Source organism: Rhineura floridana, chromosome 12 (assembly GCF_030035675.1).
Source record: "Rhineura floridana isolate rRhiFlo1 chromosome 12, rRhiFlo1.hap2, whole genome shotgun sequence".
Lineage (NCBI taxonomy): Eukaryota > Metazoa > Chordata > Lepidosauria > Squamata > Rhineuridae > Rhineura > Rhineura floridana.
The window spans coordinates 31,452,162-31,464,709 of record NC_084491.1 but is presented as its reverse complement, the minus strand read 5'-3'; the positions used below and the strand labels follow the sequence as shown (position 1 = coordinate 31,464,709).

General features: G+C 42.4%; 1 protein-coding gene across 6 annotated transcripts in view; it reads right to left on the bottom strand.

Moving 5' to 3' along the window:
* Positions 1-1,993: 1,993 nt before the first annotated feature.
* FLI1 (Fli-1 proto-oncogene, ETS transcription factor) overlaps positions 1,994-12,548 on the bottom strand; it is a 149,278-nt gene continuing 138,723 nt past the window's right edge. For all 6 annotated transcript variants that reach the window (XM_061592965.1, XM_061592966.1, XM_061592969.1 and 3 more), the window contains exons 6-9: positions 8,607-8,672; positions 6,881-6,943; positions 5,485-5,532; positions 1,994-3,589 (exon numbers count right to left, since the gene is read on the bottom strand). In XM_061592965.1, coding sequence (XP_061448949.1) covers positions 3,060-3,589; positions 5,485-5,532; positions 6,881-6,943; positions 8,607-8,672 — 707 coding nt within the window. In that variant the 3' untranslated portion in view covers positions 1,994-3,059. The remainder of the gene's footprint in view (positions 3,590-5,484; positions 5,533-6,880; positions 6,944-8,606; positions 8,673-12,548) is intronic.

Below are 12,548 nucleotides of genomic sequence, written 5' to 3'. Positions count from 1 at the left end.
TTGATAGACTAGCATTAGATGCAACCCATTGTCTTGTAGGCTTTTAAAGATGAGCCACTATACTACGATTGTGCTTGGCATGACATGAGCATATTTGAGAAGTCAATCTTGCCCAGGGTCGGAGATACTGTTGCCCTTCAGATGTTTTGGACTCCAAATCCCCAGCCAGCGTAGCCAATGAAATTATGGGACTTGTAGTCCAGCAACTTCTGGAGGACCTCAGTTTCCCCATCCTTGGGACAGATTTTTATGGGCTTTTGCTTCTGTAATTTTTCAGGTTATATATTCAGGGAACCTTTTCTACATTGATTTTTCTTCTTCCAAGGAATCCCTGCACCTCCGTCATGGGTCTTCGGTGTCTTGCAGAGGATTGTGAGAAGTGTTCTAACGAGCACATGCAAGGCAAGGTGCTGCTCAGGTCTTTGAGACCTCATCATTGTTGTTCACAACTTGGGGCACACCCAAGAACACACTCAACTGCCCCCCACTATCAGGTGTGCATTTTATGAGATGCTTAGGAACATAAGAAGCTGTCTTATGACAGGTCAAACCACTATTGACATCAGGAGCAGAAATCTGGCTTTGGGGCAAAAGTCTAAGGACCCACTCAGCAGAATGAGCAGAAGGATTCCCAACTGTTCTAGAGCTGGCTTACCACATTTTGAGATAAGCAAAGTAGGTAACCAGTGTGGTGTTCTCGAGATGTTGCTGGAGTCCAACTCCCATCAGGTACCAGCCAGCATGACCAATGGTCAGGGATGAATAGGAGTTGTAGTCCAGCAACATATAGAGGACATCACTTTGGCTACCCCTGCTTAATCATCTAAAGAGGGCCTTCACATAACACCATTAAGGCCAGAGCTTCTGAGGAACCGCAGGGTTCCCTGGAACACAGTATAAACACTAGGGATTTATGTAAACCAGATTTATGTAAACAAATTTGAATTGGGGAACCTGTGGTCCTCCAGCCCCCATTAGCCCAGTCCAGCACATTATCTAGGCAGAGATGATGGGAACTGTAGTCTGGCAAGATATGGAGAGCCAAAGGTTCCCCACCCCTGAACCATGCAGATACAGTAGGCTCTAGTTTACAAGTGATGGGTGCTTATTTTGGATGACAAAGGTTTATTATTATTTTTTACCCCAGTGCTCTGGAATAAATGTTTACCAGGGTAAAATAAGCCTCTGCATTTGGATTACAACCTGAACAGCTGGAAAAATGCCCACTTTAAGGAAATCACAACCCCAAAATTGTTTTTTAATTTTATGGAATTATCCTAAGACTCCTTGTGTAGTTTTGGCAGTTTACAAGATCAGTCAGTAGAGTTTTAATGCCTGCAGAAAGAGAATATTGGTCCTCCATCATGGAACCCAGCCCTAATTATTCATAGCTTTTACACGTTTATGGACTGAATCCCAAATACTAGGTAACAGACAATTATTAGAAATAAACTCAAATGTCAGCTAAAATGGTACTGTAATTACCCAGAGTGTCTTAGGACATAGATGCACTATGAACTGAAAGTGGTTTAAATGAGCATTTACTGGGTTGTAACAAATGTTAGTCCTACTCAGGGTAGACCCACTGAAAATAATAGGCACGACTATCTTAGGTCCATTCATTTCAATGAGTCTACTCTGAGTAGAACTTAATTGATTCCAACCCACTCCCTCCAGGAAACCTTAGGGACTGTGATGCTGTGAGGTGATCTAGGGTTTCAAATAAATTTTAATTCCTCTTATCAAACATCAATTCTCAGGATTCTTGGAGGGGGGGATAGCCATGACAATTAAGCTAGTGTAAAACAAATATATATTGGTAATGTAGATGCAACCCTAGTTTGTAGATATAACCTCCCCCCTCCCAAGACCATGGGCTGATTTTTCCAAAAGACACATTGCGTACATTTTTCTTTTCTTTTTTTAAGGTTTATTTTTTTAGCAAAAAAATTACAAAGCTGCAACCCAAATGTACAGATTGAAAAGATGTACAAATTGCATTTCTTTAAAAAAACAACAATGGATTTGATAGTAAAAAACAAACAACTGCACTTGTGACCGAGGTCAACTCGTTTTAGTTTTCATCTTTCTTTTCTCTTTTAATACTGTGAGATATAGGTAAAAACATAACTCTGCATAATTTATACAGTAAGTTGCCTTCTGACTTTGTTGACCCTCTGAGTAGCGGTCTGACAAACGCACAGCGTTCGTGAATCGGTTATGTTCTTGCAACCCCTGAAACTCTGGCAAAGCTTGGGGAGCTGCTGTCATTTATATTAGTTCCATTTTGCATTCATAAGAATATCTGTCCGCAACCCATTATAACGTCTTCTTTTTTTCTTGGTCTCAGATGCTTCTGAAGATATTAACAAAACTGTTATAATACAATGCACATTCTTGAAAGGTCCTTTCAATGCCCTTGTCTTAAAATATACATATTTATTTATACGAATATATATATTTATTTATTTATCTCTCTCTCTCTCTCTTTTTTTTCCAGTTGGGTGAAAAGCCACAAGCCTTAATTGGCTTTAAAGCTAAGATTCCAGTTGGGTGTTTCCAAACTAGGTCCTATAATATATGACATTTCTCCTGCTTCTGCCCCGAACAAGAAAAAAACTTGTCATTGCCATTAGTCTGGAACAAACAAATATGAATCTTCTAAGACGTAGAGGTCTTGGTCTTTTCCCCCCCTCTCAAAAAAAAAAAAAAAAAAGCCTTGGATTTGACAACACTTTGCCTATGATCTGAAGTGATAATCACTGCAAATTCTGTAAAGCGTTCAGCTTGGATCTAGAGAGGATATAAGGCTTAGAACCAAAATAAAACTATAATACTGGCCCACTGGAGAATCCATCTGACTATCCGAGACAAAAGAGGCAAAATTACAACAATAAAAAGGTTTACTCCAATAATAAAAATAATAAAAATAATAATAATATCCAGTTTTTCAGCTTTCTTCCCAATGACAAGGCAAATGTCCATCAAGAAAGGTTCAATCCATGAATGGAAGAGAACATCCAGTCCAACTGAGAAAGGCCACCAAAGGTGAAAAGCATCTAGTAGTAGCTACCCAGGTGTGATGGCATATGGGAGTTGGCATGGCGCGGTACATTGGGATTTGGGTAAATACTTCCTGTAGGGGAAGTCCAATATGGTGATGCCGCTCCAAAGAAACTGGAGGAAGTGACAGGCATCGAGGAAGGGTGCGGAGGCACAAAGTTCACTTTCTGCTGGTGTGCATGATACGAAGGCATGTAAGAGAGATCCGAAGGATATTTGTACATTGACGACTCAGTCGGGTGAGGCTGGAGTGCTTGGGCAATGCCATGAAAGTCAAATTTATAGGCATACCTCTTCCCGTGCACTTTGGTCATAATGTTCTTGTCATAATAATATCGGAGGGCTCGGCTCAGCTTGTCGTAATTCATGTTGGGCTTGCTCTTGCGTTCTCCCCAGCGCCTGGCCACCTCGTCGGGGTCTGTCATCTTGAATTCCCCATTGGTTCCTTCCCACGTGATACAGCTGGCATTTGAGCTGTCAGACAGCAACTCAAGTAGGAACTGCCAGAGCTGGATTTGCCCACTCCCTACAAGAAAAGAGGTCATTATATCCCTTGTTATCAGAGGATGCAACACCTGAAAGCCAAGGTTCCCCCCTCCAATGCAGTGAGAATGACACAATATATTTTCCACAGATCAGAACAATAATTCATCAAGTGATAATTTATGATGTTCTACATGTAACAACTTTTTAAGCAGCACTTTGTCTCCAATGTCCTCCCAAGTGAATTGGAGGTTTTTGTAACATATTCATCCCATAACTTAGAACACAGGTGAGTGTTAAAATTTGACCCAATGGCTACAGATTTGGGTAGACAAATCAAGAAGGTATATGGATTACTGCAATACGCTCTACGTAGGGCTACCTTTGAAGACAGTTCGGAAGCTGCAGCTCGTGCAAAACGCAGCGGCAAGACTGATAACAAAGACCAAGCGGTCCGAACATATAACACCTGTTCTGGCTCGCTTGCACTGGCTGCCAATATGCTTCCGGGCCAGATTCAAAGTGTTGGTTTTGACTTATAAAGCCTTACACAGTGCGGGACCACAATATCTGCTGGAACGCCTCTCCCGATACGAACCCACTCGTACACTACGCTCCGCATCGAAGGCCCTCTTCCAAGTTCCGACTCAGAGAGAGGCTCGGAGGGTGGTAACAAGAACTAGGGCCTTCTCGGTGGTGGCCCCTGAACTGTGGAATAGTCTCCCCGATGAGGTGCGCTTGGCGCCGACTTTGCTGTCTTTTCGGCGCCAAGTTAAAACCTTCCTCTTTTCTAAGGCATTTTAATCTAATTTTAATCTTAATTTAGTTTTAAACTTGTTATAACTGATTTTAGATTTTCATTTTTTTCCATATGTGTTCTTGTTTTATTATGATGGGTTTTATTGTATGTATTTGTATTTTTGCTGTACACCGCCCAGAGAGCTGTGCTAGTCGGGCGGTATAAAAATCTAACAAATAAAATAAATAAATAAATAAATGATATGTTAAATAGCAACTTTTTTGACAGAGAGAAAGCAAGATGTGCTAATCCGGACTAGAACTGTGGGTAGGTGAGAAACCCCCTTTTCCCAAGTAAAATCTCCCTCCTCTGAAGTTGCAATTTGCTGTGAGATGGAAGCTGCTATTGGCACCAATATTAGTGGGTTTAATGATTCCCCTCTCCATGCATTTTAAGTTTCTAGTTTGTCTCACAGACAACTGATTTACCTAGAGGCTCCACAAACTGAATGCATAATATCAGTCTGTTTGTTTGTTGTTAAACTGCAATCTGATAATATGTTCTAAAGAGCAATGTATATGCCAACTATTGTTTGTAAATAAGCAAATTGGACAGAGTGGGATATAAATATATCAGTAAAACCATAAACTGATCCAGCAAGTCAGTGCAGTACATTAGTTTATTATGATATTTTTGCTATAATGTGACAATCTTCAGTGTCCACTGAAAGTGACCAGCGTTGATTTTTTTTGCTGACATAACTGTGATCCCAATTATACCTACCCTTGGAAGTCAACGCTGCCGTTTCTTGTGCACGAGATTTCTGTGTAAAATCTTCAGAGTATAATTTTTCAAGCCTTATGAACCTTGGCATAGAATTTAGAAAACTCTAGCTAGCCAAAATATATATCCAACAAAGCTTTTTTTCCTTTCTCCAAACTGAATACTATACTCACACGCACACACACACACACACACACAAACTCAGCTGAGAGGAATGTTTCCTGTACAGAAACCCAGTAACTTTAAACTAAAACAACATGTGACTCTAATAGTTTGTAAGTATTTCGTTGAAGAAGAAAAAACACAGGGAGAATTGCAAACCATACATGAGAGGACAGCCATAAGGCATTGATCTAAAAACTGGAGAAATAGAGTTAGCCCATTGGCTGTTGATCTGTTGATCCAAGTAGACTCACCTGGGTTGGCTAAACGGCTGCTGGTGGGTCCTAAAATCTGGTAGGGATCTAAGTAAAGGGACCAACAAAAGAAAAAAATTGGACATTGTTCAATCTGTTGCATCAAAGATAGACAATTTTAGCCCCAATGTGATGTTACTTCCATTCTTTGTGACAGCATCTGAGAAGTCCCTACTTACTGTTTGTTTAACACTGGGGTTCCCAAACTGTGATCCATGAACCACCTCTTTCATGGTGGTCCACAGCTTGTCTGTGAATTTGTGGTTGAAGATGGGAAACGGCACATCCATCGCATTACATTTTCCTATTTATAATTTTTAATTATTTTTATTGCTTCTTTTATTGGTTATATTGTATTTTATTGAATTACAATTTGAACTCTATAGAATTCCATTGGATAAGGTAAGAAATAAGATAAAAATTCTATGGAATATATAAGAAATCAAGGAAGCTATAGAAATGACATTAAAAATCATACAGCATCTAGCACAGCACATTACAATTGCTGCAACAGGTTGAAAAATCATTTTGTTGTCTACCAACCACCCTCAGCAATTTTCAAGTGGTCAGTGGGGGGGGGAAGTGTAGGGACCCCTGCTATGATGGATACCCACCAATTATATATGCATCAACTCTGTGTACTTCCTGAATTATGAGGCAAAAAGGCAGAGGTCTTTCACATCCCCTACCACCTGGTCCTTATTTTAACATAAAATGTCAGAAGTTGGACTTAGGGCCTTGCGGTTGTACAGTGTGGACTCTACCACCGACCTATAGGCCCCATCAGTATAAGCTGCTTTATGGACTGCCTTCAAGTCAATTCCGACTTATGGCGACCCTACGAATAGGGTTTTCATGGTAAGCAGTATTCAGAGGTGGTTTACCATTGCCTTCCTCTGAGGCTGAAAGGCAGTGACTGGCCCATGGTGGTGACCACTGAGCTTCACGGCTGTGTGGGGAATTGAACCCTGGTCTCCCAGGCCATAGTCCAACATTCTAACCACCACGCCACACTGGCTCTGCTAAGTCAAAATTGCTCACTCTCACTGGCAGCAGCTCTCCAGGTTCTGAAGCAGAGGTCTGTCACATCAGCTTATTTGCATCCTGGAGGTGCCAGGCATCTGCTCTAACACTGAGCTGTCATATCTCACCCATATAGTAGATGGTGGAGACTGAACCTAGGCTCTTCTACGTACAAAGCACTCCACTACTAAGCCATGGGGTCTGCTGTTGAGTTCCCATGGGCTTAAGGATCTCACCATGAGAAAGCAAAGGCTGCTTCAGCCTGCCCACAGCCTGAAAGGACTTTTCGAGCAGAGCAACTCCGTTCCTTCTATATCTCCTGAAATTTTGTTCCCCCTGAAATCAGTAATGCTTGTATGCAAACATCTAATACCTGGCTGGGGCCGCTGTTGCTCCACATTTTTGCTCACAGCTTGTGTCCCTCCCAGAGGAGGACCTAGCGATATCAGAGAAATGAGAAATAAATTAGGCCACAGGAGAAAAAGAAGCAGCAGTACACAATACACAATAAAATAAGTCCAAGTCATATGTATAGAGACTTTCCAGTCCCTAATCATCCTTGCTGCCCTCCTCTGAATCTGTTCCAGTTTGTCTGCATCCTTCTTGAAGTGTGGAGACCAAAACTGGAAGCCGTACTCAAGATGAGGCCTAACCAGTGCTGATAGAGGGGAACTAATACTTTACATGATTTGGAAACTATAATTCTGTTAATGCAGCCTAAAATAGCATTTGCCTTTTTTGCAGTCACATTGCACTGTTGGCTCATATTCAGCTTCTGATCAATGACAATTCCAAGATCCTTCTCACATGTCCCATCTTATAACTGTGCATTTGGTTTCTTTTTCCTAAGTGTAGAACTTTGCATTTATCCCTGTTGAATTTCATTCTGTTGTTTTCAGCCCAATGCTCCAGCCTGTCAAGGTCCCTTTGAATTTTGTTTCTGTCTTCTACAGTATTAGCTATGCCCCCCAATTTTGTATCTTCTGCAAATTTGATAAGCGTGCTCTGTACCTCCACATCCAAACCATTAATAAAAATGTTGAAGAGCGCTGGGCCCAGGACCATGCCCTGTGGTACCCCACTTGTTACCTCTGCCCAGTTTGAGAAGGAACCATTGATAAGCATTGATATGATTCTGGTTCCACCTGTGGATCCACCTGATAGTTGTTCCATCCAGCCCACATTTAGCTAACTTGCTAATCAGAATATCATGGGGCACTTTGTCAAAAACTTTGCTGAAGTTGAGATATATTTTGTCTACAGATTCCCACAGTCTACAAGGCAGGTTACCCGATCAAAAAATGAGATAAGATTAGTTTGACAGGATTTGTTCTTCATAAATCCATGTTGTCTCCTAGTAATCATTGCATTGTTTTCAAGGTGCTTACAGAGTGACTGCTTTATAATCTGCTCCAGAGTTTTTCCAGGGATTGACGTTAGGCTGACTGGTCTGTAGTTCCCTGGTTCCTCCTTTTTGCCCTTTTTGATGATAGGGACAACATTAGCTGTCCTCCAGTCATCTGGCACTTCACCAGTCCTCCATGATTTCTCAAAGATAATAAGCGGTTCTGAGAGTTCTTCAGCCAGTTCCTTCAATACTCTAGGATGAAGTTTATCTGGCCCTAGAGTATTGAAGGAACTGGCTGAAGAACTCTCATGATGAACTTGGCATGAGATCTTCAGTGGGACCTAAATTTCACTCATCAGTCTGAATCCAACCCAATAGCTGCATGCATCTACAAAGTAAAGAGATGGTTGAAAATATATTAAAGCACAATAAAACAGACAATTAGGGTGTTATTTAACCCCATTCCTCCATGGCACAAACATCAAGAGAGGCTATGTCACAGTTCTTCACTTATGCATCTCCTTCTTAACTGATCACTTCTGTTTGTAAGGCAAGATACAATTATAGTGAGAATCAATGTGTCTAAGCAAAGAAATCTGCCAAAGGCTCTGTTGCTGTTTGTCTTAGGGTAGAAGAGGGTTAAACAGTCCCTTGCCTTTGCATGGTGGGGGAAAGCCAGAGGACGCAGCCATCATTGTTAACCTTGCAGCTCCTTATTCAATACAGAATTGAGACATATCACATGACTCACTTTTGTTGTGGCTGGAATTTATGCTGTTGCCCCATCCTGATCTCCTGATTGCATCATAGGAGGCATCTAGTAAAAGAGAAGAAAGGATATATTTAGACCAGGTCATTGAGGCTAGGAAGGGAGAAAAGAGTGGTTGGTACTGATTCAGAATGGTGGCTAACAATTACTATCAAAGTGCCTGTTTCTGTTACAATGTAGGGATGGAGGAACCAATGGCCCTTCAGCTATTGCTGAACCACAAAACCCACAGTCTCTGACCATTGGACATGCTGGCTGGGAATGATGGGAGTTGGAGTCCAGAAATATGCCACACTTCAGTTCTATTCTTTCTTGTTTTGTCGTTTGGTGGTGGCAGCAGCAGTCATTTGTGTTTCCAAATACTCTCAATTGTTAAGGTAAAGGGAGCCAATATGGTGCCTACAAGGTGTTATTGGACTACAACTTGGTCATTGGTTATTGGTCATGCTAGCTGTGACTAATGGGAGTTGTAGTCCAGCAATGTTTGTCGTAGGGGCTTGGGTTTCAACATGCAAAATGTTTGTCAAACCCGTAATGCATACAGTTTGTATATTGCTACAGAAGTTGTTCGTGAATGGAATAAGAGGCCTAAGGATGTTTTGTAATCTCCTTTCTTGGAGGTTGTCAAGAAAAGATCAGGTGGATATGTCTTGATACGTATAATGTGTTTGGACTAGATGGGCCTTCAGTTCCTTGTACAGCTACAATTTCACAGCTGTTTGGAATTGTATCAAATAACAAGAGGAGCCCTGTGGAGTAGAGCAAAGGTCCATCAAGTCTAGCATCCTGTTCCCCACAGTGGCCAACTGGATTTCCTCAGGGAGCTGGGCACAACTCCCATCAGCCTCAGCCAGCATTGCCAATGGTTAGGAAAGATGGGAATTGTGGTCCAACAACATCTCGAGGCACACTGGTTGGGAAAGGCTGCCTTAGGACCTTAGTCCTCTAATCAAAGATCTCAATGTACAGGTAGCTACATATGAGGTAAGGTGGTCCATCAAATATCTTGGTCCTAAGATATAAAGGGCTTTAAAGTTCAAACCCTACCACTTGAACTGGGTTCGCAAATGGGGAGCTATAATATGATTGTAATGTCCAGTTTTGGTTAGTAAATTAGCACCTGTATTCCACACCAGCTGCAGTTTTCAAACAGCCTTCAAAGCCCCATGCACCGTGCATTACAGCAGTCTTGAGTCAGAGACATAAACAGCAATCCAAATATTAGTTTATTTCTTAAAGGAAGGAAAACACGCAACACTCTGTGATTCAGGAACTGGCATCTTTTGTATGCAAAATGTGTACTCTGCCACTGAGCTCCATTTTCCTTGAATGCAGAAGACAAGACACTCCAGTTGAAAACTGTGATGGTGACATAGACCTCAGAGCTGGGCTTTGCTTTAGGAATTTGAAATAAGGGACATCTGGAAACTGTGCTTAACTAGGTCACAATTTCACATCTTTCCAAAACACCAATGACAATAGTTGCTGAGACGAGCCAAGATTTTGGTTCTCTGGCTCCTACCCGCCCCCCCAACCCCCAGCCAAATGAGTGCAATGTGTAATGTTGGAGCACTTGACAGCCACCTATCCAAAAGTCTTGCAAAATGTGTGTGAAATACAATGAGACATTTTGAGCCAGGGAATCCAGCCAGAGGGATGGATTTTATTTATTTATTTTGGGGGGAAAACCCAGTACCAATTCTCATGACCCAATGCCCAGTGGTTCTGATAGTGCTTACAGCCAGCCTGTTAAGCTGGACAGTTGTTAGAAACTGCCTAATTCCTGGGGCCCGTCCCCCTCCAAACACCAACATGCAAAGCTCGATGCTATGGAATGTATATTACAAGTTATTCGGAAAAAGATCCACCCTCAAGGGTCACTCGCCATCATTCCACCAGCTTCAGTAGAGATGAGGATCTCTGTGACGGCTTCTGTGACAAATGTGTGTTTGATTCCAAATAAAATTAAAAAGCACAATATAAATCCTATGAGACTTTCAAGAGCTGTCACTGTGCAGTTGTCTGGTTTCCATCCAGAAAGTCCCTTGAATGAATGCAGACTCTATAATGGGCCAGGTAAAAGGATATTAATAACGTTTACAGCATTATGGACTCTTTCATCCAAAGATCTCTCAAGTTTGCAAACCATTTCAGTCTCATTTATACTTTATGGGTGCAGCCATGTCTGCCGTGTTTATACTGGTGTTTCCTGTAAGGAATGCTTCAACTTTGAATCATCCCTTGTTAATGTTTGCTTCTTCTTTTCCTTTCTTTCCACTTTGCCAACTGTTGAAATGTGGACTAGAAGCTTCTTGGAGCAGAAACCTCTTCAGTTGCTAATCTGGGCCTACAGCAGAGGTGGGGAACATTTTTGGCCCAGTGGGTCAGATCTTTATCTCTTCCCACCCCTGCGGGCCAACTTTGACAGGTGGGCAGGACCAACCACCTGTCAGTCATCTGATGTCATGAAGGTGTCAGGTGACTCATGTCACTTGTCAAAGCTGACCTGCAGGGGTAGGGAAAAGCAGCACCCAGCAGAATGGAACTCTCCACTCACCAGCGGATGAGTGGAAGGCTCAGTCCTCCTAGCTGCAGGGGTCTGGCTCTCCAGTGCATTCCCTGTAATGACATCAGCTGATGGACAGCTGGGTATCATTGGGGGAAAGTGGCCTCACAAGCCAACTTGGTTCCCCCCCTGGCCTATACAATGCCATGGGGAATGAAGGCACTAAAAATATTGATGAAAATAGTCAGGGAGTTGCACAATTCCAAATGCTTGAAGGCACATATGCCAGGGAGCTGTCATCAGGCATGGCTCTTTGATATATACGCTTGGAGAGACACCCTCTTCCCTCGTGCTTTATGTCAGGGGTGAGGAAGCTGTGGCCTTCCAGATTTTTTTTTGTTTACTCCAATTTCAGCTGCAGCCAGCATGGCCAATGGTCAGGGAAGATGGGAGTTGTAGTCCAGCATCAATTGGAAAGGCACAGCTTCCCTATATCTCTGCTTTGGGGGGTCCCAGCTTGGAATACCAATGCAGATGTATTGCATACACACCTGCCACCATCAAGTATGGACTAACTTTTAGTGTCTCTTATTGGCAAAAGGTGTTGCAGTGGGGAGACCAATCGCATAATGGTGGACCAATCCATTCTACAAGCTGCTGTATATGAATGATTCCCGCTCTGCATGGAGAAAATTCTCCCTACTCCAAACAAAGCACAGGGCAGTGTCCAACATTCTCTTCCCACTTAGAACAAGGGCTCTTGCACTAGTGTACAGGCGAGTTTAATGTTGTGCAACAAGGGAATCCAATGCAACCGTCGTCCTAGCAGAAACTCACCGTGCAACAGATTGTGCAACAAAGTTACCAAGCAACCTGCTAATGCATTCTCTTGTGCAAAAATGTTCTGCTGGTGCTAAAAATTTCACCAGCGGAACAAGAATATTGTTACGTGACTATAACATAGCACTATGGTGGTTACAACCCATGCACTTTAAACAAACCTCCTCGATGATGTGCCTTTGGGAAGAACTGGAGCTTCCATCATCCCTGACTATGGCCCTTGCTGGCTGGGGGGCTGATGGGAGCTGGAGTCCCATAACATCTAGAAGCTGCATGTTCTTCATTCCTGAACTAAAACCAGCCAGACCAGCCACCATCCCCACATTTGAAGCAGTGGATTCCCTAACTTAGGCTGCAATCCTAACCTCACTTAAAAGGCCAGGAGTAAAAGCCATTAAATTAACAGGACTTACCTCTGAGTATACATGGTTAGGATTGTGCTGTTCAAGCGCAATTCTATGCACACATGCCTGAGAGTAAGTTCCACTGAACTCACTGAAGTTTACTTCTGGTTAGGATTCACTGTAGATTATGGAGAAGTATTTTCTTTTGCCAGTTCTGATTTTCCCAGGCTGTTA